This window comes from Chelonoidis abingdonii, chromosome 5 (assembly GCF_003597395.2).
Source record: "Chelonoidis abingdonii isolate Lonesome George chromosome 5, CheloAbing_2.0, whole genome shotgun sequence".
Classification (NCBI taxonomy): Eukaryota; Metazoa; Chordata; order Testudines; family Testudinidae; genus Chelonoidis; species Chelonoidis abingdonii.
This window is the reverse complement of record NC_133773.1, coordinates 115,547,757-115,575,728: the sequence shown is the minus strand read 5'-3', so window position 1 is coordinate 115,575,728 and position 27,972 is coordinate 115,547,757. Positions and strand designations below refer to the sequence as shown.

Sequence of the window (27,972 nt, the reverse complement as noted above, 5' to 3'; positions counted from 1 at the left end):
AAAAAAATCAATGAAACTTTGCACTTCAAGTGCTTTACAAGGGGAAATGTGAAAGATGGGGGAAACCAAGGCACCTAGAGCTCTGTAGAATAGAGCCCAGAGCTTCAGACTCCTTGGCTCAGACCTGCAAAGGGACTTGGACATTGCAACACTGAGGCCACGTCTACACTATGGGATAATATCGATTTAGCTAAAATCGGTTTCTTAAAACTGATATTATAAAGTCGAGTGTGCGCGTCCACACTAGGCACGTTAATTCGATGGTGTGCGTCCATGGTCCAAGGCTAGCATCGATTTCTGGAGTGGTGCACTGTGGGTAGCCGTTCCGTAGCTATCCCATAGTTCCCTCGTCTCCCCCCGCCCCTTGGAATTCTGGGTTGAGAGCCCAGTGCCTGATGGGGCAGAAATCATTGTCGCGGGTGGTTCTGGGTACAGCCTCACCCCTCCCTTTGTGAAAGCAGCAGACAACCATTTCGCGCCTTTTTTCCCTGGGTGAACTGAGCAAACGCCATAGCACAGCAAGCATGGACCCTGCTGAGATCAGTAACGCTATCGTGAACGTTGTAACACCTCGCGCACTCTCGTGCTGTCTATGCTGAACCATGAACTGCAAAGGCAGGAGGAGAGGAGAGGAGGCAGCTACGGCAGCGCGGGACGAGAGCGATGAGGACATGGACACTGAATTCTCTCCTAACCGCGGGCCCCTGCGTTTTGGAGCTACTGCTGGTAATGGGGCAGGTTCTACCCATTGAACGCCGATTTTGGGCGCGGGAAACAAGCACAGACTGGTGGGACCGCATAGTTTTGCAGGTGTGGGACGATTCCCAGTGGCTGCAAAACTTTCGCATGCGTAAGAGCACTTTCTTTGAACTTTGGTGTGACATGCTTTCCCCTGCCCTGAAACGCCATAATACTAAGATGAGAGCAGCCCTCACAGTGGAGAAGCGAGTGGCAATAGCCTCTGGAAGCTTGCAACGCCAGACAGCTACCGGTCAGTCGGGAATCAATTTGGAGTGGGCAAATCTACTGTGGGGGCTGCTGTGATGCAAGTAGCCAAAGCAATCGTTAAGCTGCTGCTACGAAAGGTTGTGACTCTGGAAACGTGCAGGTGATAGTGGATGGCTTTGCTGCAATGGGATTCCCTAAACTAACTGTGGGGGGGCCATAGATGGAACCCATATCCCTATCTTGGCCCAGAGCGCCAGGGCACCAGTACGTAAACCGCAAGGGGTACTTTTCAATGGTGCTGCAAGCACTGGTGGATCACAAGGGACGTTTCACCAACATCCACGTGGGATGGCGCAGGAAGGGTTCATGACGCTCGCGTCTTCAGAAGCACTACTCTGTTTAAACGGCTGCAGCAAGGGAATTACTTCCCAGACCAGAAAATAACCGTTGGGGATGTTGAAATGCCTGTCGTTATCCTGGGTGACCCAGCCTATCCTTGATGCCATGGCTCATGAAGCCATACACAGGCAGCCTGGACAGTGGTCAGGAGAAGCTGTTCAACTACAGGCTGAGCAAGTGCAGGATGGTGGTAGAATGTGCATTTGGCCGTTTAAAAGGGCGCTGGCGAACATTACTTACTCGCTCAGACCTCAGCCAAACCAATGTCCCGTTTGTTATTGCTGCTTGCTGTGTGCTCCACAATCTCTGTGAGAGTAAGGGGGAGACATTTATGGCGGGGTGGGAGGCTGAGGCAAATCACCTGGCCGCTGAGTACGAGCAGCCAGAGACCAGGGCGATTAGAAGAGCACACCAGGAGGCGGTGCACATCAGAGAAGCCTTGAAAACGAGTTTCAGCACGGGCCAGGGTACGGTGTGACTGCTGTGTTTGTTCCCCCTTGATGAACCCTCCCCCTTGATTGACTCATTCCCTGTAAGCAACCACCCTTCCCCTTTACTTACAGCTTGCTGAAGGAAATAAAGTCAGTATCGTTTAAAATCATGTATTCTTTATTAAAAGTCATTCAGTATTGTTTAAAAAATCATGTATTCTTTCTTAAAAGTCATTCCCTGTAAGCAACCCACCCTCCCCTTTGGATGTTAATCTTTATTAAAAAGTAATTAGTAAAAAGAGGCAGAGAATTATCAAGGTATCCCTGCCTGCTGTGCTTTGGGAGAGGATAGGAGGGAAGGAAAAGGCCATTAAGCTCATTTCAACGTAATGACAGCCTTTTGCTTGGACTGTCCAGGGGGGTGGAGTGGGCGGGTGCAGAAGCCTTCCCCCACGCGTTCTTACACATCGTCTGGTGAGGGAGATATGGAACGTGGGGAGCTTTGAGGGTGGTTGAACATGGGCTGCAGCGGCACTCTGTAAGCCCGCTGCTCTTCCTGAAGATCCACCATGCGTTGGAGGATATCAGTTTGAGCACGCAGCAGCTGCAGCGTAGCATCCCGCCACCGCTGATCTTCCTGCCTACACCTCTCATCTCGAGCGTCTCTCCTATCCTCCCGTTCACTGGCATCTTTCCTGTACTTTGCTAGCACATCCTTCCACTCATTCTGATGAGCTCTGTCATTGCGTGTTACTTCCATGATTTCTGAGAACATTTCATCTCGTGTTCTCTTCCTCCTCCGCCTTATCTGAGCTAGCCTTCGGGATGGCGTAGGGAGGCCGGACAACTGTGCAGCTGCATGGGGGAGGGAAAACAGAGGAGAGAAGTATGTAAAAAGATACATTTTACAGAACAATGCTTGTACTCTTTCACAGTGACTAACACTATCCACCTTACATAGCACATGTGATTTCACTACAAGGTCGCATTTTGCATCGTTTAATATTGAGTGCCTGTGGCTCTGGTGTTGCAGATCTCACAGACGCAGGTCCAGGCATCCAAATTAAGCTTCCCATGCGGCCATGGTAAGGCTTTCTGTTTGACTTCCAGCGTTCATATACACAGTGATCTATGATGCCTTGTTCCTGTTAAGAGGAACCAGCAAACCCCAAACCCCCCTCTTTCCCCTCCTCCCCACCGCATGGCTGCTATCATGTAAGATCAACTGGTAATGATCGTGCCGCACCGTGGTGGTACCTGGAAGATTCCTGCTCGGCGCCAAACGCTGAGAAACTCAGCGCTATCATTCCTCCCCTCCCCCCCGCTTTGCTACGAGCAAGGAAGGATTAAGCGGCGCCCAGTAGGAAAATCGCCATGTCTGCCCCTAATTAAAGTCCTGAATTTCAACCAGGTTACAATGAATGATATAACTCTCCTGAGAATACCACCGCAGGATGCAGAACGTATGTTTCTGGAATGCCAGCGGTCACCTGGGCCATACGCGGCTGTGCTTTGTGAAGCTATGATTCCGAATTACTTGCTACATGCATGGCGTGGAAAAGTGTCATACAATGGGGACCAATAGGGCTGCCTTGCCCAGAAATGTTCTGCAAAAGCTTTTTGAGTACCTTTACAAGAGCCTGATTCATAGATATTTACAAAGGTACACTCACCAGAGGTCGCTTCCATGGCTTCACTGTCTGGGCTTGTGGCTTGGGAGGGCTGGGACGGTAATTCTGGGTCACAAAAAGCTCCTGGCTGTTGGGGCTAACGGAGTGCTGTGTGCTCTCAGCAAGCTCTTCCTCCTCTCCTCTTCCCCCTCCCCCTCCGCAGAATCCTCAGCCACGGTTGATATTACAACCCCAGACGACCTCTGAAATCCACGGCCAGGGTGGGGTACTGGTTGCGCAGCCCCCTAAAATTGCATGCAGCTCAGCATAGAAGCGGCATGTTTCGGCCCTGACCCAGACCTCCGTTTGCTTCTCTGGTTTTCTGGTATGCCTGTCTGAGCGCCTTAACTTTTACTCTGCACTGCACTGAGTCCCTGCTGTGGCCTTTTTCCCGTCATAGACTTTGAAATTCTTTCAAATATTTTTTCATTTCGTCTTTTCGAACGGAGTTCTGTTAGCACTGAATCCTCTCCCCATATAGCGATCAGATCCAGTACCTCTTGTGCGGTCCAGGCTGGTGCTCTTTTCGATTCTCAGGAGACTGCATTGTTACCTGTGCTGATGAGCTCTGCGTGGTCACCTGTGCTGATCAGAGCTCCACGCTGGCCAAACAGGAATTGAATTCAAAAGTTCGCGGGGCTTTTCCTGTTTACCTGGCCAGTGCCTCAGAGTTCTGACTGCTGTCCAGAGCAGTCAGTGGTGCACTGTGGGATACCTCCGTCCACACTAACACTATTCCGAAGTAACAATATCGATTTTAGCGCTACTCCTCTCATCGGGGAGGAGTACAGAAATCGATTTAAAGAGCCCTTTATATCGATATAAAGGGCGTTGTAGTGTGGACGGGTACAGCGTTAAATCAATTTAACGCTCTTTAAATCGATTTAAACGCGTAGTGTAGACCAGGCCTGAGCATCACAATGCCTAACTATTTAGGTGCCTAGAAAAAAAAACAGAATTCACAGGAACAACAGCGATACACAAAGCCTGAGTTAGACCCCTTGGCTCCCTACATAATGCCATAGGTGCGTTAGACTGTGATCCACAAAGCCAGTGCACTAGACAGGATATTAACTAAGTTAGCCCAGGGGAGGTGCCAGCCAGATGGTGAGTGGTAAGCCTGGTGCCTCTCTCTGGTGGAAATCCATGAACCGGGGGAAGACAGGTGTTTTGGCTGCCTAAGTTACATGTGGAGACCAAAACAGAACTACTTATTTATTGCTTCAGTTAATATTTAATTATTCAGTTGTTTAATGAGAGACTGAGAGTGCACCACCATCACAATAGCTTAATGGCTAGGGCACTCACCAGAGAGTGGCAGATCCTAGTTCAAATCCCTTCTCCCCTTCAGGAAGAAGGGGGAACTTGAACCAAGGGGGTCTCCTATATCCCAGGTGAGTTCCCTAACCACTGGATTAAATGTTCTGAAAAGGGTCCTCCTTTCCCCTCCTCCACACTGTTTTGTATGAACTCACCAGAAGGGTCTCAGAGGCGATCAATCAGACAGGCCTCACACATGACACAGGCAGCCTAATGCCTGTTTTTCTGGGCTTGTGAACTGCTCTGAGGCTTAAGTGGGAGACAGGTGTCCAGACACCTACAGTGAGGCTGCACTGCACATGCCCAGAGGTAAAAATTTGGGAGCCACATGAGTTTAGGTACCTACAGGATTGGGTGTCAGGCAAGCAGGAGTTTTATGGATCAAAGTGGTGCCTAAAAATGTGACTCTGTTGCTCAAGTACCTTCATGGATTTCATCCCTCGTCCCCAGCTCTAAGCATGACACACTCTTCCTGCCCCCGAAAAGTTAGCAAAATAAAAATGTTGCAAATATTATGTCCTGTATGCTTGTGGTAGGGTAGATTTAAAGTAAAAAAATAAAATGTGTTTATTGTGACGGGTTGGATCACATATATATACATATTCATACACACACAAAAATCTATCTATAAAAATATAGAGTGTGTGTGTATATATGTACACACACACACACACACGCGACCATAACTTTCATAGAGATATGTTACATGGCACAGGGAGCACAAAACATATTCCAGTTATTTCATGTTTCCATAAAACATTATGGGGTACAGCGTCACACTTATTGCCAGAAAGACTAACCTACCATAAATTCAGATGATGTCCTCTGCAGTAATCTAATGCTCTGATTTAAAGTGCTCTGGTTAAAAAAAAAAAAGAAAAAAGAAAAAAAAGATTTTATAAGAATCCTCTTGCTTCTTCTACAAGAACAAGTCACCTAGATAATCATAACCAGTAATATATTTCGAACAAATTAATATTAATGAATGCAGACTAGTTGCATTAGCTAAGAACTGATTGCTTACTAATGGAACTAGCAGCCAGTGTGTGTAAGAGACTCTCAGAAGGAAACACAGAGCAGCCACACTTTGCGTGCTAGAAGACTTCAAATATAACTAAAGTTTGCAGCAATAAGGCTGGATATCATTTATTTGAGGGAGGTAAAGGAAAATAGTTAAAATTAAAGCTCATTGTGCATAGCATATTATTTTACAGTTCTGGAAAGGAAACTCACTTACCCTAGCTTTTACATATTTCTTGACAGTCAGTTTTGGAAAAAGAAAAAAAGACGAGAATAATTAAGAGTTAATTAGAAGAGAAACAGTGAAGGATCAGCAGAATGCAACAGAGGACCTAATACTTCTCTATAAGAGGAACATAGGGACAAATACGTTTCTATACAGAACTAAATGTATGAACTGCTAAATTAAGGGCCAGTCCTGTGAGGTACTGAAAGCCCCTTGGAAGATGTTGAGCTCCCAGATTCCCAGTGATTTCAGACAGTTCCTCAGCACTTTCCAGGAGATGTTCATCACCTAACAAACCTGGGCCCCTAGATACTAAAATAGTATAAGCTGAAAACTTTAAGCAGAATATTCAGAGAAAAACTGATATCTGGTGGAGTTGTGATTTGAGCTTGCTATGCTTAGGGGAAAAAAAAGGGGGAGGGGCCTGGCAAAACCTGTTAAAAGAAACATTTCCATATCGTTTGAAAGGTCAAGGAAGATTTTTCTTTGGCTGTAAACATTACTCTGTGGGAATTCCAACAGTACCAAACCCAGAAAGGAAAACTAAACCATTAAACAAATGTGAAAATTATAACTATCTTTTTTGGCCAACATGAATGTAGAGCAAAAGCAGAAAATAAATGATGCAAAGTTTGAACTTGTGGAAGTTTTTTTCTCCCGGTGCTACTGTATTTCTATAAAATTGTACACGTAAAAGTGGAAAACAAAGGGGCAAAGAAAAGTTTGGTTTTTGCAATATTATACAATACTAACAACTAAGGTAATGACATTGGTTTGTTAAAAATTATCTGACTACCATTTTAATTACATAAAATATATATAAAACTGTACTTTGATACAAAAATGAAGACATTTTGCAAATTTTGGAAATATACAATACATAAAACTAAACCTAATATGAAATTTGCACAAAAGAAAAAAGTCCTTAGCTGCACTGTAATTTGCTTATTTTCTAATAGATAGTTTTGTAATCTAGATCTATATTTTTAATGTAACTATGTGTTCATAGTACAACACTTTTAAATATTTTACCATAGCTTGCTCCAGTGGAACAACTTGTTGGTTATGAATCATTCGAATACTGTTTGCATGTCCTTTTAATGCATTTTCCAGTGCTCCTTTGGGCTGCAAATACAAACAATCATTCAGTTTGCTTATCTGCAGTTTTTTTTAAAAAAGTGGTATTTTTCCTAAGCATCAAGAATATTTCAAGCAAAACAAGGAAATGTGTAGCAATCAATAACATGTACATTCTGGTCATATTTTGCAAATAATTGCAATTGAAATAAGCAATATGATACGGCATCAGATATGCTACAGCACAGGAAAATCATCATAAAAATAGTAGAAATCTCAGTAAGTGAAACAAATGTGCAATTCTAATATAGTCAGAGAAATATTAAGATACCTGTACAAATTCAATGGTATGAATTTTCACATAGTGCACTGAGTTAGCCATTTTTTTCTCAACATCAAAAGCACAGGATAACCTCACTCTTTTTTGCTCTAATGTCTGAGAGGCTCATTAAGAATGATTGTTCTTATTAAGGAAATGCTCGTTATTTATCCACTGTCTCTCAAAGTGCAATGGCGCCCTCCACTGGGATTATAAATTTCCTTTACAGATTAAACCAAAACATCTATATGTAGGATTGGTACAGATTTAGGGACACCTAATCTTTTGAACTATTTACAATGTTGAATATAGCCAATTGATTTAAGGAATTTATATTCAGAAATATTATAATCTTTGAGTGATTCTGGCTTGGGGAAGGGAACATTTGCACCTATGCTTTTTCCTGTTTAGTGGTTCTCTCTTAGCTAAAATGTCAGGAAAATTAGAGACTTTGCAGTCAATTTCTAGACACTGAAAAAAGGTCTGTCTACAGTGCGTAGACCCACACAGCACAGCTGCAGCTGGCACAGGCCAGCTTGCTGGGGCTGCAGTGTTATAAAATTGCAGTGTAGACCTTTCGGCTAAGGCTGGAACCCAGACTCTGAGATGATCCGAGAGGGATAGCGTAGGATTGCGGTTCACTTAACAGATGAGTCTAACAACTATTAAGGCAAAACACTCAGCAAGTAGTGATCAATTACTTACATCACCCTCCTTTTGTTACACAAACTTATTTATAACTTCTTGTTCTCTTTCCTTACACATCTTGTATTAGCTTCTTATTTCCATGTTAACTCTCCTCTGCTGTCAGTACAGGTTAAGTTTTAGTTCTTTTCTAGCTTTTTAGTTACTTTATCTTTTTTTTCTCAAAAACATGATTATTCTGCAATTTCTTACACATACACAGTTCTTCTTATGCTGTTAAATGTCATCAGAATAGACTTAATATCCACAGCAGGCTTCTGTCAGCTCTGAACATGCCCCTTTGCTCCCAACGTTCCCTACCATGAAGCTTCAGAATCCTTTCTGAGACTTAATTGAAGCCTATATTTAATATACATCTCTTTTCATTCCCAACTGCCTAACCAAGATCATTAACCTTCCAAATCAATGCAATTAGCATAACTACTAGTATGGCCTGCACACTTACAAAGCCCATTAATATCATGCATACCCACAGATGTTAACCCAATATTATACTAACTCCCACCATGGGGCATTTCCAAGTGCATCTATGTCACTTTGAATACTTACTCTCCTATCTTAAGGTCAACAAATGTTCTGGATGTTTACTCATTAAGGTCTGCACATTTAAATGTGGCATGACTCAGCTTAACTCTTTCAGTCTAGGGCAGCACCAATTAGGGGGACATTAGCTGATACATTGTGGATCTCATTCCGGGGAACTGGAAAAATTACCTTGCCCCCATTCAGGTAATTTTTCTTGGAACCAAGCAGAACATTGGCCACTCATAGTATCATGTGGGTCTCAGAACCCAGGTTCTAGCCCAAGCCAGAACATCTCCATTGCAATTTGATAGCCCCACAGCCTGAGCCCTGAGATGCCTTGGTACCATGGGGGTTTTAATTCAGAGTAAATATAGCAATACTGTGTCAACTAGTTCATCCAGTAAGTCACACTTTCTGTCCTACCCAAATCTCAATCCTTTGACTAAAATGAGGAAGACGACAACAAGATCTCGCTGTCCTCTCCCATGCCGGATGTATAGGCCTGAGTTTTTTTTTTTTTTTTTTTTTTTTTTTTAAGTTAGCCTGTTTTTCTGTTTTTCCTCACTGCAGAGAGCAGAACAAGTGGTGGGTTCTGTTTTTTTTTGTTTTTTTTTAAATAGTTTATTTGTCAGCAGGACAAGTGGGAAAAGTCAGTGGTCTGATCTTTCCATGCAGACTGGTAGAACTGGAGTCCCTGCCAGTGAGCAGCAGTCACTTCTTGTACAGGGAGGTGATTCACATACATCTAAAGCTTTGTCCACACCACTGACAAGAATCATTGCTGAAAATGGGTGTCAGCAGTATGTGCAGCAGAACCAGTGCCAAACATGAGCAATGAGTAAGCACAGATAAGAAAACTATATTGTGCACCAGTTCAGCTGCATTCATTGCTGACACCCATTGGCAGCAGATCTCTTTTATAATATAGACACTGACCCCAGAATCTGTGCTATCTAGGGACTTAGGAAGGAAAAGCAACCGTCAAACGATTCCTGAAGGGCTGGAGAACTCAAGGTACTCAGACAGCAGGAACAACAGAAACCAGAGCCATCAACAGTCCTAGAGCTCAACTGTCCTGGGGGAGACACTCCAGGATCCTAGATGGGACAGCTAACTGTGGACACTGACAGAGTGAATCCGCAGGCCTGTAAAAGAAATATCCCAACCATTCAGGGGGAAGTGATATAGGGAGGCAAAAACAGAAGACACTGCAAATACCAAATTGCTGTGGTGGCAGAGCAGATGGTGAAGGAGTGGGAGATAGGTCCTGACACATACACCACATCCTCATCGTTCAGTGAAATATTCAGCCTCATATGGCACTAAGGGCTAATAAGTAGTCAGAAAACATTCTGCATCCTCAAGTGTAGCAGATTAATGTGCAGACCTGCTGTTGGCAAGAGAATTTAGCAAATGTAGTTTAGTTGAGCTCCTGAACTATAGTTGCCCAGACAAGTTAAGTCCTCATTTATAAAATCTCCTACAAACAAAACTATGTTGCCTTCCTCCAAATTTCACCCAAACATCCAGAGTTACCTGAAACAGTGCAGGATCATAGACATTACATCCTTAGATGCTAGTGTCAATTTCAAAGCAGTCTAGCTTCCCTGCACTGATTCTAACATGTTATGCTGTCCCATCAATGATCTCATTCATTACACTAATAGCATCATCAAAATACACAAAGGAAAAACTTTCACAATGACAAGTAATCCATTTAACTACTGTATACTTTACATCACATTAGTTGACTTGATCTTTTCTCTGCTTTTTATTAAGCACCCACAAAAAAAAATAAAGATAGCATCACAGAACATCTTATATTTTATGGATGTATGTAGAATCTACCATTAAAGAACGCTTATCATGAGCAATTCCAGAGAAAAGAGCGTGTTGGAAGGCTCTGACTGAAGGACTTGGGAGCGTGTTGGAGGTGTCCCACAGAAAATTCCTCTGTAGTCATTCTGTTGGAATGCAATTCTTTGGCTGTTAAATGGATAATGAATGCATTGTCGTAGCTTTAGTGAAGATAAATATAGGAGCCTTGTGCTTATGGAAGTTGTACAAACAGAAGAGATTACATGTATTTTAGTTGCTTCTAAGCAACATCTTCTGGGAGAAGCTGTTCATCTAAATTTTTTCATAAAAAGGGTTCAGTTAAGGCAACATCATTTTAAAGAGGAAGCGAATAAAAGGAGCAATGAAAGCTAGAATCACTGAAAAGTCAACAGAAATCTCAAAGAGTACAATGAAGAATCACATTACTATCATGTAATCAGAGTTGTAAATTCAAACCTAGCGTGAAGCCATTCCCATCAACCCTGACATTTTCTTGTTCTAACTTGATCTTGCCATCACCAAAATACAAAACAAATCCTAACAGTTACCAGGGCTGGACAAAGGCAGTATTGACCTGTGTTTAAGGCGCTTGAAGTCATGCGATAACCGAAGAAGCTCTGCTTTCATTAAAAAGGTCTCTTGTTCTCATGATTACAAAGAAAAGCTGAAAACAAACAGTGTAACCAAACCACTGATATCTGTCGGAGTGTGCAGACAGCCTGAATCAACAGCTATGAAAGGTTTGACCTGCACTGTACATCTTAATGCGGTGTTAACTCCAAAACCCCCAACACTGGGGGTCCCTGTCCCCCCATCTAAACAGAGAATGTGTGATAAGAAGAGAAGAGTGCAGCAGGCCTGGCCCATGCACCCACCAAGCTGGAGTAAGTATTTGGGGCACTATGTTGCTACTCCTGTCTGTCTTGGGGAAGAAGGAGCTCCTGTTACCATCCCGGGATGCGGAAGGGATCCCATGCCACTGTCTGTCTCTTTACAAGGAGGAGAACCCCTGTCACTGAACAGGGGCATACATATGGTAGGCCATGGTGTGTAGGACATCTGATTGCTTTGCTCTGGCCCTGACTGTAATGCTTGCTGGATATTCTGTTTTCATATTTTTTTTTAAAAAAAGAAACTATGTACGAAAATATAAAACCAAATGTGCAATATTAGCCTACAAAGCTTTGCCAGCTCCTCCCTAGATTAATTTGCTTGTATGCTGTATCCACACCTCCTACCCACTTTCAGCTGTAAGCCCTTCAGGGCAGGTATAATCTCTTTTGTGTGTTTGTACAGTGCCCAGCACAATGAAGCCTCAGGCTCAGCTAGGGTTATAGCACTATTTACTAAAAACATCCACTACACAATAACTGGACAATGCATTCAAATGGCCTTTCCCCACCATGATTTGGGTCAGTTTTCTCATTAAGCTGTGATCATAAAATATAAGCAGTGCTTATCTGAAATACTGTAATCGAGTTTGCAGGACTTGCCAGTTTCTTTTTTAAAAAAGCAGCAATAAATACTACTATAAATGAAAACCAAGACAACAGAGGCAAATGACGTGTGGGGGGTATACAGAAAAGGGGTAAAATGAAACACTACATGAGAGTTACATATATCCCTCCACATACCACATGGCAGGGTGTGTGCATGTGTGTGAGAGAGGAGCAATGACTTTGTTCACATATGAAATCCAGACTGGTGGATATTTACTGTGACAAAATGCTAATTAAACTACGAAAGACAGAAAGCAAAACAACCTTTAGCAGTGAACAGCCATCAGTTCTCTAGTCTTTGCACTGTTCAAATAAAACTCACCAACTGGTCCGCTCTTGCTTCCAAGTCATTAGCAAATGATAAAAGATCCACTTTGGTAACACTTTTATTGATCTAAACAAGATACAAGCAACATTTTTGTCATCATTACTACTGCATTTACATTTACTTTAAAATTATGGCATTGCTATTACACAAACATAGCCCTTTCCCTAAATACTACGTTACTTATGGACCTAATCCTAAGAAGCATTCTTGTTCAAGTGTTTTTATCCAACTTATTGTGTCCTTTAAAAGCCCCCCACACACATATGGAACCAGCCGTTAAGACAAACATATACTGCTATATTTTCTTCCAGATGTGCACGACCTGACAGATTTGAGGTTACCATTATCTTACCTCTGTCAAATATGCTGCAAAGTTTATTCCATCTATTCCCGAAGAACTGAAATCCAGAAGATTCCGCTTTCCGATTTCATCCAGCAAAACTATATTGCTAAGATTTACATTAATATGTTCAATTTTCAGTGATACATCTTCTGTATACTGGGAGAGGGGGGAGGAGACAAGAAACAGTTATCACTGAGTTCATATTCTTCCTGCATTAAGGTACTTCCCACTTGAAAGCACTTGCTCCTCTTGATTTATCACCATCTCACTTAAACCACATAAAAATTCAGTGATCAAATTTCCAGTTATACCAGTGGAAGTCAAATTAATCTGGACATATAACAGGTCTGATCCTTCCTTTCCCTGCAGCATCCCCATACTCTCATCTTGCAATGTCCTAACCTGTCTCTACATCCTTTCGACTCCTCTACAGATTATTCTATTGGCAGGACCTATTTCAATGTGCTTCCCCCTCAGGAGGGTCCAACTTCCATCTAGAACAGATACTGGGATAAAATGCAGGAAATTGTTTCTTCAGTTTAAGCGGTTTTAAAATGGCCAGGCTATGCTATAGACTGTATGATAAATCTAGAAAATACAAAGGCCTAGGATTTTATCATCAACCCTGACAGAAATTCTCTAACAATTTATCAAGATAACAGAAAGGTCCCAGCCTACTATGTAATGAAAGACAAGTACTGCCTTGATTTGTGCTGTCCAACAGACAGGGCATTGGACTGGGATGCAGGAGATCAGAATTCTATTCCAAGTTTGCCACTGGATTGGTGAGAGACCTTGGGCAAGTCATTTCATGTCTTTGTGCCTTCATTTCTCCTCCATACTCTGTCTTGTCTATTGTTTGTATACTCTTTGGGGCAGACACGGTCTCTTACTATGTGTAGTTTCAATGCCTATCATAATGGGACATTGATCTTAGTTGGGGCCTCTAGAAGCTACTGCAATACAAATTAGTACAGCTGCTAACTAGTAAAGATATCCAATTAACCGTGGCTAATTCTAGAAACCAAGTTGGGAGAAATCATTTTTTTCATCTCTTAAATAATACAAATTTTAAGATGGGCTGTGGGGTGCATATAGGATAGCAATTTATCTCTTTGGCCAACTTTAATTCTGGTTCCTGCCAAACTGAACATGTCATTATAGAGGCTTGCCATATGAAGAGAGACTGTATGTTTTCTTCAACCAATAAGAATTCTCAGCATCTCCTGGAGAATGCTAGATTTTGAGGTCTTCATGTACGTAAAAATAAAAAATAGTGCCAGAGCTTAAGGCCAAAAGGGATTACCGGATCATCTAATCTGACCTCTTGAATATCACAAGCCATGAACACCTCCTGCAAATGTTATGACTTATAAATAAGGCTATGATTTAGTCACAGAATCCATGACTTCCAAAGACCTCTGACTTCAGGCCTGGCAGCTGGGAGCTGCAGGGTCCCACAGCCTCCCGCAGGGGCAGGGAGCTGTAAGCTTCCTGCAGCTCCCTGTGGCCACCACCACTGGTCATGGGGGGGCTTTCCATGGCTCCCCATGCTATGGCTGGCATGGGGACCCCAGCAGCTCCCCACCGCTGTGGGTGAAAGGGGGGCCCTGGAACTCCCCGCCCCTGCCTGTTTTATCATGGATAGTTTTAGTAAATGTCAGGGACCGGTCACTGGCTTCCATGAATTTTTCTTTATTGCCTGTGACCTGCCCATGACTTTTACTAAAAATATCTGTGACAAAATCTTAGCCTAATAAATAAGTAAGTAATCAGTCCCATGCATAGAGCTCTCTATGCAAAGAAGGCCCTGAATGGAAGAATTCTACAAAGTTATTTACTAAAAATAAGACACTTTCTCCCATCTTAACCAGGTTTGACTGTTAGAAAATATAGGAACTGACAAGCCCTTCCTCCTCCCCTGCAAAACCACCAGTACTGTACTGTGTTCAAGAACACCTGAAAAGATAGCTGACAGCTGCAATGTCCCTCCACACACTCCAAAATTAGGAACACAAGCACAAACTTCCTTTACTTACCATACTAATGTTTAGAAACTCATTGATATTGAAGAGATTTTCTAGGTGAAGTGTGGTATAAATTCCTTTGTTTTCTTTGCAGTCACTATGAAAATAAATGATATATATATATATATATATATATTAATTTGAAAACCAAACTTGGTGCTATTTTTTTTAAATAATTAACAATGCCAGCACATTTTAGTTTAGTCAATTTTTATAGAGTTCTAGCCATATCTTTTGGATGTCAGGCTACAGGAAAGACAGTATTTAACAATTTGCTTAGTTTTAAAGATTAATTGATGCTGTAAAATATACAAAACAGCTTTTCACAAGAACAGCTGCTTTTGCTCAAATTGTATTATACTAAGACTACCTATAATAACTGGTTTATATGTGGTTCACTCACTTTTGCTAGTGATTCCCTAGGAAATTGGCAGGCCACTTTATACAGGCAATTTTTGGTGCTGGAAATATAGAATATGGAAATTGCTGCTTTTTGAAGACATAAAAAGGTCTTGGTAACATGGTAACAGCTGTAAATCCTGGACAAGTGTTTTTTTTTTTTTTTTTTTTTTTTTTTTTTTTTAATACCTGTAAACTTTTTCAAAGGTCAAATTAATATCTGGATTTTTAAGCACGATGGCAGAAAGGTAGTTTCTCCAATGTCGATTCAGTAAGTAGGGAGTATCCAAAACCTAGAACAAAGTGCACTGAAGTTATTTATCATAATTCTACATTTCTAAATTCCTGCCTGCACTTGTTTATGTGAATCTTCAATGCACATGTATGCCTCACCCTCAGAAATTATCATCTGCTGATGCAAAAAGAAGCGGATACACAAGACCCAATGATCTCTCAGGAGCAGAAAGTGAAAAAAGTGTAGCTCTACATGTTATGGGTTGCTGAGCTGCAGGGATTACTTCCAGCACTGGCAGACAGTATTTGCATTGCCATTCTCGGCTGAATCTGCAACTCAGAATGGCAGAGGATGAGCCTCTCCACCAGAGTGGACACTATTATCATGACTGATGTGTGTCATCAAAAATGCCAAATCAGCACAAAAATTTACAAACATCTTAAAGACTTGTGGGTTTGGGTTCGTTTTTTTGGGGGGGGGGGGGAATTGGTTAGTTGTTTGTTCGTTTAATATTTTGAATATGAACAACTTCACCTTGAACAAAGTCCTGTCTTCAAAGGGTTCGCAGACCAGCTTTTCTACATTTCCACCTGTAACGAAGGTGATGACCACTGTCATCATCAGCACCCAGGAGAAAAGGAAACTGAATCCTACTCCACTGAAAAAGGGAGAAAAAAACAAAAAAAATCTAGTGAGAGTTTAACACCACTGAAGTGCATGCAGTAGCAAAGCAAAATTCAGTAACTGTAGCAATTAACAAGAGGTGGCAAAGACTGTTCCCAGTAATGCTCCCTCAGAGCTCCTCAAATATGGAACATGCAGAGGAATGTTCAGGGGGGTGCAGTGCAGTAGCTTGGAACTAGCCCCCCCAAGGGATTGGAAGGGATCCTCCGCTCCCCCTCATCTCCCCCACTGCTCCTCCCCACCAGGCCTGGCTCTGCTCGCAGACCCACCTCCACCTCACTTAATGCCTGTCTGCATCCCCCACCCAGGAGCTGCTGCTCCACTCCTGGCCTTGAGAGGAGGGGAGCGCAACTCTCAAAAAAGTTTGGGAACCACTGAATTGTCTATATAGACATACAGATTTATACCCCAGCTTGCCACAAACTAAATCACACTAGCCTGCTGTGCACTACCTGGCTGGGTGGACTCTGCTGTGTGCACACTTAATTTACCCCACTTTGAAATGGGAGTAGAATAAAGCACACTAAGGATAAGAGTCTGAGACACAAACAGGTTGGCTCATTTCTTAGGTTGGAAGTGGAGCACATTGCCTCTGTCAAGAGTGAGCACATTGCCTTTAAATTTTTTTTTTTTTTTTTAAATGAAGCCTCTAGTCTTCAAGAGTGGTTGTGCAAGTTCCAGCCCTCCTCAGCAAGAAGGATGGATTAAACCCAGTGCTAGGGTCCCTAGGGATCATTATCGCCCACAGAAAAAAGCCCTCAGCGATCAGATAGAAATAGGCCATATTCCCCTGTTTTTCTGATGCAGCAGATCTAATCTCTCTCTCTTTGGGAGCCCACACCATGTTTAAAAATAATGTGTGGAACATTATTTTTAGAGGAAAACTACAGATTCCCTTTACAGTGTAAATAATTTGATGTATGTCCCAATTTTGCAATTCCCGAGTTGGTTTAAATGGATGTTTGTTAGTTACAATGCTCTCACTATAAGACATAAACATGGTTTATCTTCTCACATGATCCTCTAGAAAAGAAATTACTGTATATTAATGCCAACCTAACATCTTTTAAAAGGATCCCAAGGCGAGAACTTGCTTCCACTGAGGCACTTAATTTCCAAACATTTAACCTGTATTTTCATCTTAAAATGTATTTCCGCCCCTCAGTTCCCCAGCATATATATTTACTCAGGTAATAAAGTCACTGTTTTTCAAAATATACTTTCCACAATACAGTATATAACTGCAAGAGATGTTTGTGTAATATTTAACTTATATTTGTTAAAAATAAAAACTCACGCCATAAGGAAATTGCCGCCGGTGTTTGAGATACAGCCTCTGGTTGTTGGAGATGCATGTTTATCATAACCACAAGTACCACATAATAGTCCAAGGTAGTAAAAGACCAGGATCAGAATCACCATGCAGCAGAGAATTAGACAACCCAACCATCTAATGAATCAATATAGACAGTTACAGAATTAATATGCATGGCACACCACAATCCAAGAATCAATCATGGATATTAAAGAAGAAATATCAAAGAGATTAAAGGGTAAAAATATTATGCAGGGTGACTAATAATTCAGAAGAGAACCATCTCAAATGGGTTATAAATGGAGCAGTGCAAAAATCAACTAAAATCTGTGAGTGTGGATTTGTTATAGAATTACCAATTGTTCTTGTAAAGTTTGCTTGTCTGAAAATACACACATATTACTTCATATCTGAATGTTGTAGAACAATTGTTTTCAGATTGTTGGGGTTAAAACCTATGGTAAAGATACACTGCAAAGTGCCAAACTGTGCATTGCTGCAATTACAAAAGCACAAGGTTAAATGCATATATTTGGGGTAATGCAAGATTAACCCTAATTCCTACCCAAGTATTCTTTCCTTTTTACTCATGACAGAGTAATTCTGCTCAATCTACCTACATATATAGAATTTATCCAACACTACTCCACTCCAACACCTTCCATGTCTCTCTTCATCCTTCCTTTCATTTATTCTGATTTCTCTCCTTCTCCCTTCAGCTAATTCCCTCCCATCTCTCCTTCGTTCTCACTCTTGCCCTCCAAGACACTGGATGCAATAAAATAAAATATGCTGAAACAAAAATAAAAATTTCACAGCTAACTAAAAAGAAAACTGTGGAACTAATATGATATTTGCAAACCATCACGCTGCTTTGTATATTACATCCCTTATCCCCACCCTTTGTCTTCTCTAAATAGACTAAGTTCTTCAGGGCAGAAACTGTCTCTTACTTTATGCTTGTAGAGTGCCCAGCAAAATCCTGGCAGAGCCTCTACCACCAGACAAACATTAAATTACAACAACTTCACAATAGCATCAAGGCTCCACTGTAGCTCAGCGATCACACTTTTACTGTCCTGACAAAAACAAATAATTATATCAAAATTTTCCTAGACAGCGTTTTTCCCCTCCTACCTTATTTAAGAAATATGTACCTACCTGTAGAAATCATACTGTTCCACTAATGGGAAATAATCTTGAACATATGCCTCACTCTGAGTAAGATATATTGTTAAATCAGCTAGAATCTTCTGAACAGGAAGCATTTGAGTGAAACTAGTGATATTTGAACCAATGAGGTCCAACAAATTTTTGATATCTGAAAAAGCAAGCATTGTGGGGGTACGTCGTTACAAGTCCATAAAAGAAAAATTATATTCTACATACACCAAGTTAAAATGCTCATTCATTTCAGCCACATTGTATATGGAGAAAGACAAGCCATGACGACAAACATGAAACAGGACAGGCAAGCCACATGGAATATAGCTTTCAACATAATATAATGGCATTTTAAGACACACATACTGTAGTTTTAACATTCAACTTAGCAATGAAAGATGTTGAAGTCAAGTCAGAGTTTTCTCCTTCTGTTGATTCATTTTAAAATTAATGGGTCTTTTTAAAATCCAGCTAGCTTAAATCTTGCAATTTTTTTTATAATATACCCAATAGCAATACTGAGCAAGGCAATTAGGTACTACATTTATGAACGATTAATAGATGTTTTAAGATTGTTTAAACAAGGGCTGTCGATTAATAGCAGTTAACTCATGTGATTAACTCAAAAAAATTAATCGTGATTAAAAAAATTCATCGCGATCAATTGCAGTTTTAATTGCATTGTTAAACAATAAAATGCCAACTGAAATTTATTAAATATTTTTGGATGTTTGTCTGCATTTTCAAATATATCGATTTCAGTGACACAGAATACAAAGTGTACACTGCTCACTTTATATTATTACAAATATTTGAGCTGTAAAAATGATAAAAGAAACAGTATTTTTCAATTCACCTCATACAAGTACTGTAGTGCAATCTCTATCGTGAAAGTGCAACCTACAAATGCAGATTTTTTTTTTTGGTTATAAAACTGCACCTGAAAAACAAAACAATGCAAAACTTTAGAGCCTATAAGTCCACTCAGTCCTACTTCTCATTCAGCCAATCGCTAAGACAAACAAGTTTGTTCACATTTACAGGACATAATGCTGCCCACTTCTTGTTCACAATGTCACCAGAAAGTGAGAACTGGCGTTCGCAGGGACTGTTGTGGCTAGCGTTTCAAGATATTTACATTCCAGATGTGCTAGAGCAGGGGTAGGCAACCTGCGGCACGCAAGCTGATTTTCAGTGGCACTCACACTGCCCGGGTCCTGGCCACCAGTCCGGGGGACTCTGTATTTTAATTTACTTGTAAATGAAGCTTCTTAAACATTTTAAAAAGCTTATTTACTTTACATACAACAATAGTTTAGTTATATATTATAGACTTATAGAAAGAAAGAGGAGACCTAAAAATGTTAAAATGTATTACTGGTACGTAAAACCTTAAATTAGAGTGAATAAATGAAGACTCGGCACACCACTTCTGCAAGGTTGCTGACCCTTGAGCTAGACTGTCATATGTCCCTTCATGCTTCAACCACCATTCCAAAGGAGATGCGTTCACAGGATGGATCGCTTGAGGATTACCTGCTCTGTTCACTCCCTCTTGGGCACCTGGCATTTGCAACTGTCAGAAGACAGGATACTGGGCTAAATGGACCATTGGTCTGACCTAGTATGGCCGTCCTTATGTTATTTTCACGCTGATGACTGGTTCTGCTCGATTACAATCCAAAGCAGTGTGGACTGAAGCATGTTCATTTTCATCATCATGAGTCAGATGCCACCAACAGAAAGTTGATTTTCTTTTTGGTGGTTCAGGTTCTGTAGTTTCCACATCAGAGTGTTGCACTTTTAAGACTTCTAAAAGCATGCTCCACACCCTGTCCCTCTCAGATTTTGGAATGCATTTCAGATTCTTAAACCTTGGGTCAAGTGCTGCAGGTATCTTTGTCAAATCTGTAGCGAAAGTGTTCTTAAAATGAACAACATGTGCTGAGTCATCATCCAAGACTACTACAACATGAAACATATGGCAGAATGCAGATAAAATAGATCCGGAGACACACAGTTCTCCCCCAAGGAGTTCAATCACAAACCTAATTAACAAATTTTTTTAAAATGAGTGTCATCAGCATGGAAGCATGTCCTCTGGAATGGTGGCTGGGGCACAAAGAAGCATACGAATGTTTAGCATATCTGGCACGTAAATACCTTGCAACGCTGGCTACAGAAGTCGCATGCGATCGCCTGTTCTCATTTGCTGACATTGTGAACAAGAAGTGAGCAGCATTATTTCCGTAAATGTAAACAAACTTGTTTGTCTTTGCAACTGGCTGAAGGAGAAGTAGGACTGAATGGACTTGTAGTTTTTGAGTGCAGTTTTGTAACAAAAACAAACAAACTGCATTTCTAAGTTGCACTTTCACAATAAAGAGATTGCATTACAGTACTTGTATGAGGTGAACTGAAAAATACTGTTTCTTTTATCATTTTTACAGCTCAAATATTTGTAATATAAAGCGAGCAGTGTACACTTTGTATTCTGTGTTGTCACTGAAATCAATATACCGTAGATACTCGTTCATAAGCTGAATTTTTTTTAGTAAAAAAGGGAAGCACCAGAGAAAGGGGTTGGCTTATGAATGGGTATAGAGAGGGAAAGGTGGGACACAGCCCCTTCCCACAACAGAGGGAAGCCAGCAGAGCCAGAAAGGAAGAGGTGAGGCCAGAGTCTCTCCACTTCTGGCCACGCTGCTCTCCCTGAGCAGCCTCCAAAGCAGCTGCAGCTCTGGGGCTGGCAGGCTGCAGCCACACTGGTTGGCCCCTCCCCCTAGAACATGCTTCAACTGTGCCACTCAGTCTAGCCCGCTGGAGCAGACTGCAGCTGCACTGCCCAGCCTGCCAGAGCAGCTCCAGCCAGGCCAGAGACATCCTCCCCTGGCCCTCCCAGATAAAGTGGGAAGGGATGGGAAGGGGAGAGTGAGAAAGTACTGGGCTAGGGTCGGGTCCTGTGGGGGGTAGTCACAGGGGTTACCCTCCTGACCCTCAGCTTCTTTCCCCCCCAAAATTTCTCCACCAGTTGCTGTCCTGGCCCATCAGGGTAAGCAGCTGGCACACCGGGACGCTTTGTTTACTTAGGTTTACCTCCGTGCCTGTGAATACGAGATAAAACACTAGAATTACAGGGTCGGCTTCTGAACGGGTCATAAAAAATTTCCATTTTTACTTATCCATCTTGGGGAGGTCGGCTTATAAACAAACCGGCTTATGATGGAGTTATATGCAGAAAAACATCAATATTTAATAAATTTCAAATTTGTATTCTATTGTTTAATAATATGATTAAAACTGATTATTTTTTTAATCGCTTGACAGCCCTAGTTTAAGCACTACTTCCTATGGCATACAACACACCCTGTTAAATTAAAGATCCTATATTAACTTCAAACACAGAAAGAGTTAAGTTATAATCTGTCTATACAAAATGCACAGTTTAAATAAAAAGCCCTTCCAATTAGTTAGCAGCATTCTTCAAAAAATGTGCTAATGAAGTAATATTTTCGTTATCTCAATTTATGAGGGAACATGCCAATCTCTTGGCATAATTTAGAAGTTATACTTAGCTGCACAGAGATCTAAAATATTTCATGTTACCATTGTACTATAAATACATAAAGAAATGCCACAGGAATTTGGTAATGGCCAGCACTGCCTCCAGGAGAATCAGGCCTTTTTTACGTTTTGAAACAAATAGATTCAGGTACCAGCTTTCCTAAACCCAAACCCTCCTTCTCTTTAAAAACTACACTGTTCGTGAAATTACTCTATTACAATTTTTTCCTCTATTTTTCCACTTGATTTCTACCCTGCACTCAGTTATTAGTAAGAAACATCAAGCTGCTAAAATAATGAGAGCCTGCCTGGTTTTATGCAAATTGGCAGCTATTGGAAAGGAGTATTTTTGCATTGAGATCTCCTTAATGAAGAAAATGTAATGTCATCATCTTAGAAAACTTTGACTCATTTTAGACAAGGTTACACAGTATGCTATGTTTACATACATACTGTGTATCGTTTTGCCAAACTTACAAGGAACAGCTGTTTACATTGGCAGAACAGGTCCACAATGCAAGAACAAAAATTAAAACACATTAGTATACACATTCATATAGTAATGTACTACGTCACCCTGTAATGATAACTTAAAAGGTTAGATAAAGAACAAGTTAAAATATTATGTGTTTTAACCATTAGATTTTATACCACTACATAGATCAGTTTCTTTTTTTATTTGGAGCTTAGCTTAAACAATAAATACCGTATATGTGCTTTTTCCAACCAAAGCACTGTCAACATTATAGCACAATAAAGATAGAGTAACCCTTTACACTTCACGATTTCACCTGCAAGGCAGTAGTAGTCTAAGAAAAAAATGCACAAAACACCATACGTTGTATTCTTAGATTTAATTATGAGACAATAATACTGCCAAAGGTAGTCGCCTCAGTCTACAAAAATGTGAACAAGTTTTAGATTCTATCTTTGATAGCATTTTCTGAAACACCACCAATAAAGAGGATACAAAAATATAACCATTTGGTAAAGGAGTGATACTATGCTTTAATGTTATGCTCTAGAAAACAAATGATCAATCAAAAGAAAAAGCAAATTCTATTATCAGTTTCACCTGATAAGATGTTCCTGGTTTGGTTCAGCACTAAATCTGGAGTATCATTAAAGGCTGCATAGCCCTAAAATAAATAGAGAGAGTTAAAAGACTATCTCAATGGTGAATTGCTCACATTTGTTTTTGTGTTGTAAAAGGGCTGACATTATACACATCACATCTTATCTAGCATGTCAAACAAATTTTACGTCACCCATTAAAAGTACAAAATACTATAGAAAGCTTAATGAGAGAGTCTAATCCAGGTAGTTTGTTCTCACAATTAGTCCCTGAAGAAGCAAACACAAACACACTTTTTTAAACCTACATCAGTCGTATTTGCATGATTATGACCCTAAGGTGCTTTTTGTCCGAAGCGGACCTAACGCTTACAAAGCTAAGGTTGCACGCACATATTCTCAGTAAACAATGCAGAAATGTGAACAGCTACACAGTCTTCTCCTCCCAGAGTGCCGCCAGCCCATCCCAAAACAAAAATGTCACGTTGAGACTGATAAGCAGAAACACGTCAGGAAAGATGAACAACACTGTCACGGGCGCCAGAATTTCAATCCTTTTCCTCAGGCCTTTGTTTTATGGAGACAAAGGATTACAAACAAAAAACCCCCCCCAAGATGCTGAAAAGAGTGGGTGCCAATGCCAGAGAACTTTCCAGCATCTTAACCAGATGGGAAAGGAAAGGGCACACTTCACTCTACCTAGCCACCTCCTACTACCTTTGTATCTCCCCCTCACTCCGATCACCCATATGACAGGCACAGGTCTGGATGAATCCCTCATGCCCTGGGGCTTGTGGACTGCTTTTCTATCTTTTAACAGGGCTCTTACTAAAAGTACCTAAACTTTAAAGTTTGAAAAGGTATAATATATGCCAGTAGACCAGTGGTGGGCAACCTGTGGCCCGTCAGGTAATGTGCTGGTGGGACGCGAGACAGTTTGTTTACACTGATCGTCCGCAGGCACAGCTACTTGCAGCATCTAGTGGCCACAGTTCAACATTCCCAGCCAATGGGAGCTGTGGGAAGCGGTGGTCAGCACATCCCTGCAGCCTGCACCGCTTCCCGCAGCTCCCATTGGCTGGAAATGGTGGACCACAGCCACTGGGAGCTGTGGGCAGCCATGCCTGCAGTCAATGTAAACAAACTAACTGTCTCAAGGCCCACCAGTGGATTACCCTGACAGGCTGCAGGTTGCCCACCACTGCAGTAGACCCAGATTTTCTTTTTTTGCTTTTGAAGAATATCCTTTAGTAGAAAATTAATGTTAATTGTGGATGCACAGTGTTCTGAAGATGTAAAGCCTTATGTAAGTATTATTACAGATTAACTCTTAAGATGTGAACCAACCCCGGGGCAGTCAGGAGAGAAACCCGCTAAGAAGCAGTAAGGGGGAGAAAGACTTCTATTTGGGAAAGCCAAGAACAAATGTCATATGTAATCATCCCACCCTATTATTTAATGTACCAAGAAACGTACCTTTTGAACCAAACTGGAAAGGTCTATTTTAAGGACGTCATTGACTTTGGCAAGCTGTGTGCTCACACCTGGCAACTAGGATGGAAAAAAACATTCTTGAGTTAAATCAAAATACCATATACACTACTTGACCACATATTTCAAAGGGGACAGTAAAAACAAATTGGAAGAATGTGTATAGCACAATATTTCTAGTGCTCTCCTTAAACCTTCGTTGGATGAAAGCAAAATTTATACTCAGCAATTATAGTTAGCAGATCAAAGTGTTGGCTAGAGCAGAGCTTTAACATTGCTGTTTGACATCTCTCTCTCTCTTTCTAGTGCACTCAAGATAAAAGCAGTGATTGAAATGGCATAGATGAAGAGATGCAGAATAGATCATTTTACTACACAAATTACTCCACAAATTGAGCCTAAATCAGAGGAATATTACTGAGGTAATACAATGAAACTACACTGTGAAATGTTGAAACAATATTCTTACCCCACTGAAGTTAGCATTGATATTCAGTTGATTTAATGAATTTCTGATAATGTTGCAAGTTGAAGCAGCTTGAGCAGCAGAGCATGCAGAGTCACTGAGTGTGTTGCTCAGGTGTATTTTAACATCGGTCAGGTTAGAATGCAGCCTTTCAGTACCTTCCTGCAAAACCTCCACAGAGACGCTTACATTTTCCAATGCCTCCTTTGTTTCTCTGATTGCTGTGATGATACAAAGATTTTAAAAGTTTGATTTAGAACTCAGTCTAGCCACTCAGCAAGATGCATACATTTAACTACAAAAACCAACTCTACTGCAGCAGAAAATATACTGCAAACAGACGCATAGCACATTTTGCTAGCACAGGCCAAACAGTCAGTCAATCTATTTTTACCAGGATTCCACCCCCTTCCCCCCAAATTTACCCCCTTTTACTCTTTGTTCGGTTCACTAGTTTGGGTGAATTGCAACACAGAAATACGAGTCCACTATTTCATTACCATATACCAGCATAAGTGGGTCAAGTCATTAGCAACAAATCCAGGGCCTTGTTTTGCAAGCTTAGTACAATATTTTCTATATTTCTATCACTACCACACACTTGGGGCACATCACTGAACTGTGAGTTTCAACTGAAACAGAACATGTTGCACCAGCCATCATTAATGCTGTTTCAACATTTTCTGCCTTTAGATCTCAGCTCAGTCATACAAAAACAAATGAAGTGCTCAACAGAAGGGTAAATAGACAAACAGATACAGCTAAAAATGCACAAGAAAGTGCACACAAAAAAAAATGAACCACACTTCACACAACACACAAGATTTTGTCAAGTCTTTTACCTTTTATAGCCCTTTCCACTTTGACTTCAAGCCAAATAGAAAAATAAAGCAAAGAAAGGAGAATGATAATGGATGATGAGAAAGGGGTCTGGTGACGTGTGCAAACAGTTTCAGGTGCATGGGTAAAGCAAACAAAGTGACTAAACTCAGTGATAATTTTCACTTTTGTACGTACAACTGCACCACTTACAAACTCCTGAATTAGCAATTTTGAATAAAACAAGAACTGTTGAAATCATCTTCATAATGGACAAATCACAGAATCAAGTGTTACTGAGCCCTAAAGCATGTATGGTCAAGACATTTTAGTTGCTGGTACCTTCACAATAAACTAGACAAATATTTTAACTTGATGGTGCTAGCTCAAACAGTAAAAAGCAGCAACACACCTTTGAGGACTGAAGGTATAAAACAGTATGACCTGCCTGAGAAGCAGACAAACTACTACTCATTAATTACTGTTCACAAAAAGTTCGAATGTTTCCAAATCAGCCTTTCCATATAAGAAGAAAAAATCTGGCAACAGACACACAATTTCAAATGATGGGAAATTCACTACAATGACCCAGCTGAATAAGCTCAAAACCTTTCATACAATGCAATCAATCCACTGGCTAACTCTGCTTTGTAAACTCACTACCACTGCAACTTCCATAATCCATTGGTACTGCTGGAAGAGGCAAAGATGGGACGTTTACCTAGTATTCAAAGACACTTATAAATACCCAGAAGGTCCAGTATCCATCCATCTGAAAGTGCACAGATGCCAAATATCTTTTTAAACAGAAAGATACAAGGATGCATATTCTGAGGAAAAGCTCTTGCCACTGGAATAATGTTCTCTTTCCTCTGTAATGGGACCATGCTTTTCCCTCTTGTCCTAAGGCGCGCACAATGCTCTCAAGTCACTTGACAAGTGTAAGTGCCCAGAAAAAAACTCTACGTAGGGACTGATTACAAAATTACATAAACTTGTGGAATAGGAAGAGGGTCTCTCTTAACAAGGCAATGAAAGATTAATAAATAAAAGCACAGACGTGCATTTACCTCCTGCCATTGTTAGAGCTGCATCAAGTGCAGGACGCACTTCTTTCGCGAACCGCTCCTGAACTCTGCTGCCAAGCAATGGCCCAACATCTGTAGTAAGAGAAAATAAAAACCACTGCAAGCCAGTTCAATACAATCCTGCATCACTACCTATCAGAACAAGTATCTTGCACCAATTTTTACTAATTTCTAAAAAAGTTGCACTCAGGACTAAAGTGAAAGTTCAGCATATGAAGACCTCACTGCCCACATCTTCTTTGGCAACACTTACCTCTAAGATTTATGGGATTAAAAGCAATAAATTAAAAGGGAGTGAGGTCTATTTATTAGTGCCTGACTTGGGAAAGTGAAGACACTCTAGCAATGCAACAACAAACCGGAAATGCATACTCCAGTACTGTTATCAAAGCACTGCTCCTTAACTTTACTTTGTTATTTTTCAGAACACATTTTACAAAAAGTCCATCATTTTGCAGTGAATTTTGGGCAACAATCCTTTACTATGAACTATTTTTCATAGTGCACAAAAAATAGGGAAAATGATTCTTTGGATCCCTTTCTCCCTCCTTTTCCCCCAAAGCCCCAGCTGTGTTCTTAAAAGACAGTCCCAAAGATGCTTTAAATTTTCCATCAATCTTAGATTTTTGTACTTCTGCCCATCACAGTATCTATCTTCCACACAGAATAGCTTGGCAATAGTGAAGTCCCTCGTGAACTTCATGGAGTCTCTGGCTTTTCTCCATTTTCAAGTCATAGAAAGCTCTTAGGGTAGGTTTTTTGAGGGCGTGGTGTGTGTGTGGGGGGTCAGGTTTGGGAGGCAGTGTCAAGGGGCTATGGCATAGATGTATCCTAGGTGATCAACACTGTCAATTCTGGTTATGGTGGAAAGGCTTTACTAAATAGGCAGGTTTTTCAGTGTTTCCTAAAAGCAGTCAAGCTCTGGATTTGTCTAAATTCCCCCGTAACTTCATTCCACAGCTGCCACCCTTAACTTAAAATGCTTTGTCAGCAGCTC

At 41.0% G+C, this 27,972-nt stretch overlaps 1 protein-coding gene across 7 annotated transcripts in view; it reads right to left on the bottom strand.

Moving 5' to 3' along the window:
- The window catches only part of PROM1 (prominin 1), an 86,086-nt gene that overhangs the window by 8,150 nt on the left and 49,964 nt on the right, over positions 1 to 27,972 (bottom strand). For 6 of the 7 annotated variants that reach the window (XM_075066565.1, XM_075066559.1, XM_075066564.1 and 3 more), the window contains 13 exons: positions 26,958 to 27,047; positions 25,072 to 25,289; positions 24,588 to 24,662; positions 23,113 to 23,176; positions 18,471 to 18,630; positions 17,292 to 17,444; positions 15,845 to 15,968; positions 15,265 to 15,368; positions 14,689 to 14,773; positions 12,659 to 12,805; positions 12,301 to 12,372; positions 7,047 to 7,139; positions 5,573 to 5,626 (listed from right to left, as the gene is read on the bottom strand). In XM_075066565.1, coding sequence (XP_074922666.1) covers positions 5,573 to 5,626; positions 7,047 to 7,139; positions 12,301 to 12,372; positions 12,659 to 12,805; positions 14,689 to 14,773; positions 15,265 to 15,368; positions 15,845 to 15,968; positions 17,292 to 17,444; positions 18,471 to 18,630; positions 23,113 to 23,176; positions 24,588 to 24,662; positions 25,072 to 25,289; positions 26,958 to 27,047 — 1,439 coding nt within the window. The remainder of the gene's footprint in view (positions 1 to 5,572; positions 5,627 to 7,046; positions 7,140 to 12,300; positions 12,373 to 12,658; positions 12,806 to 14,688; positions 14,774 to 15,264; positions 15,369 to 15,844; positions 15,969 to 17,291; positions 17,445 to 18,470; positions 18,631 to 23,112; positions 23,177 to 24,587; positions 24,663 to 25,071; positions 25,290 to 26,957; positions 27,048 to 27,972) is intronic. The other variant, XM_075066563.1, reaches the window with a different exon arrangement.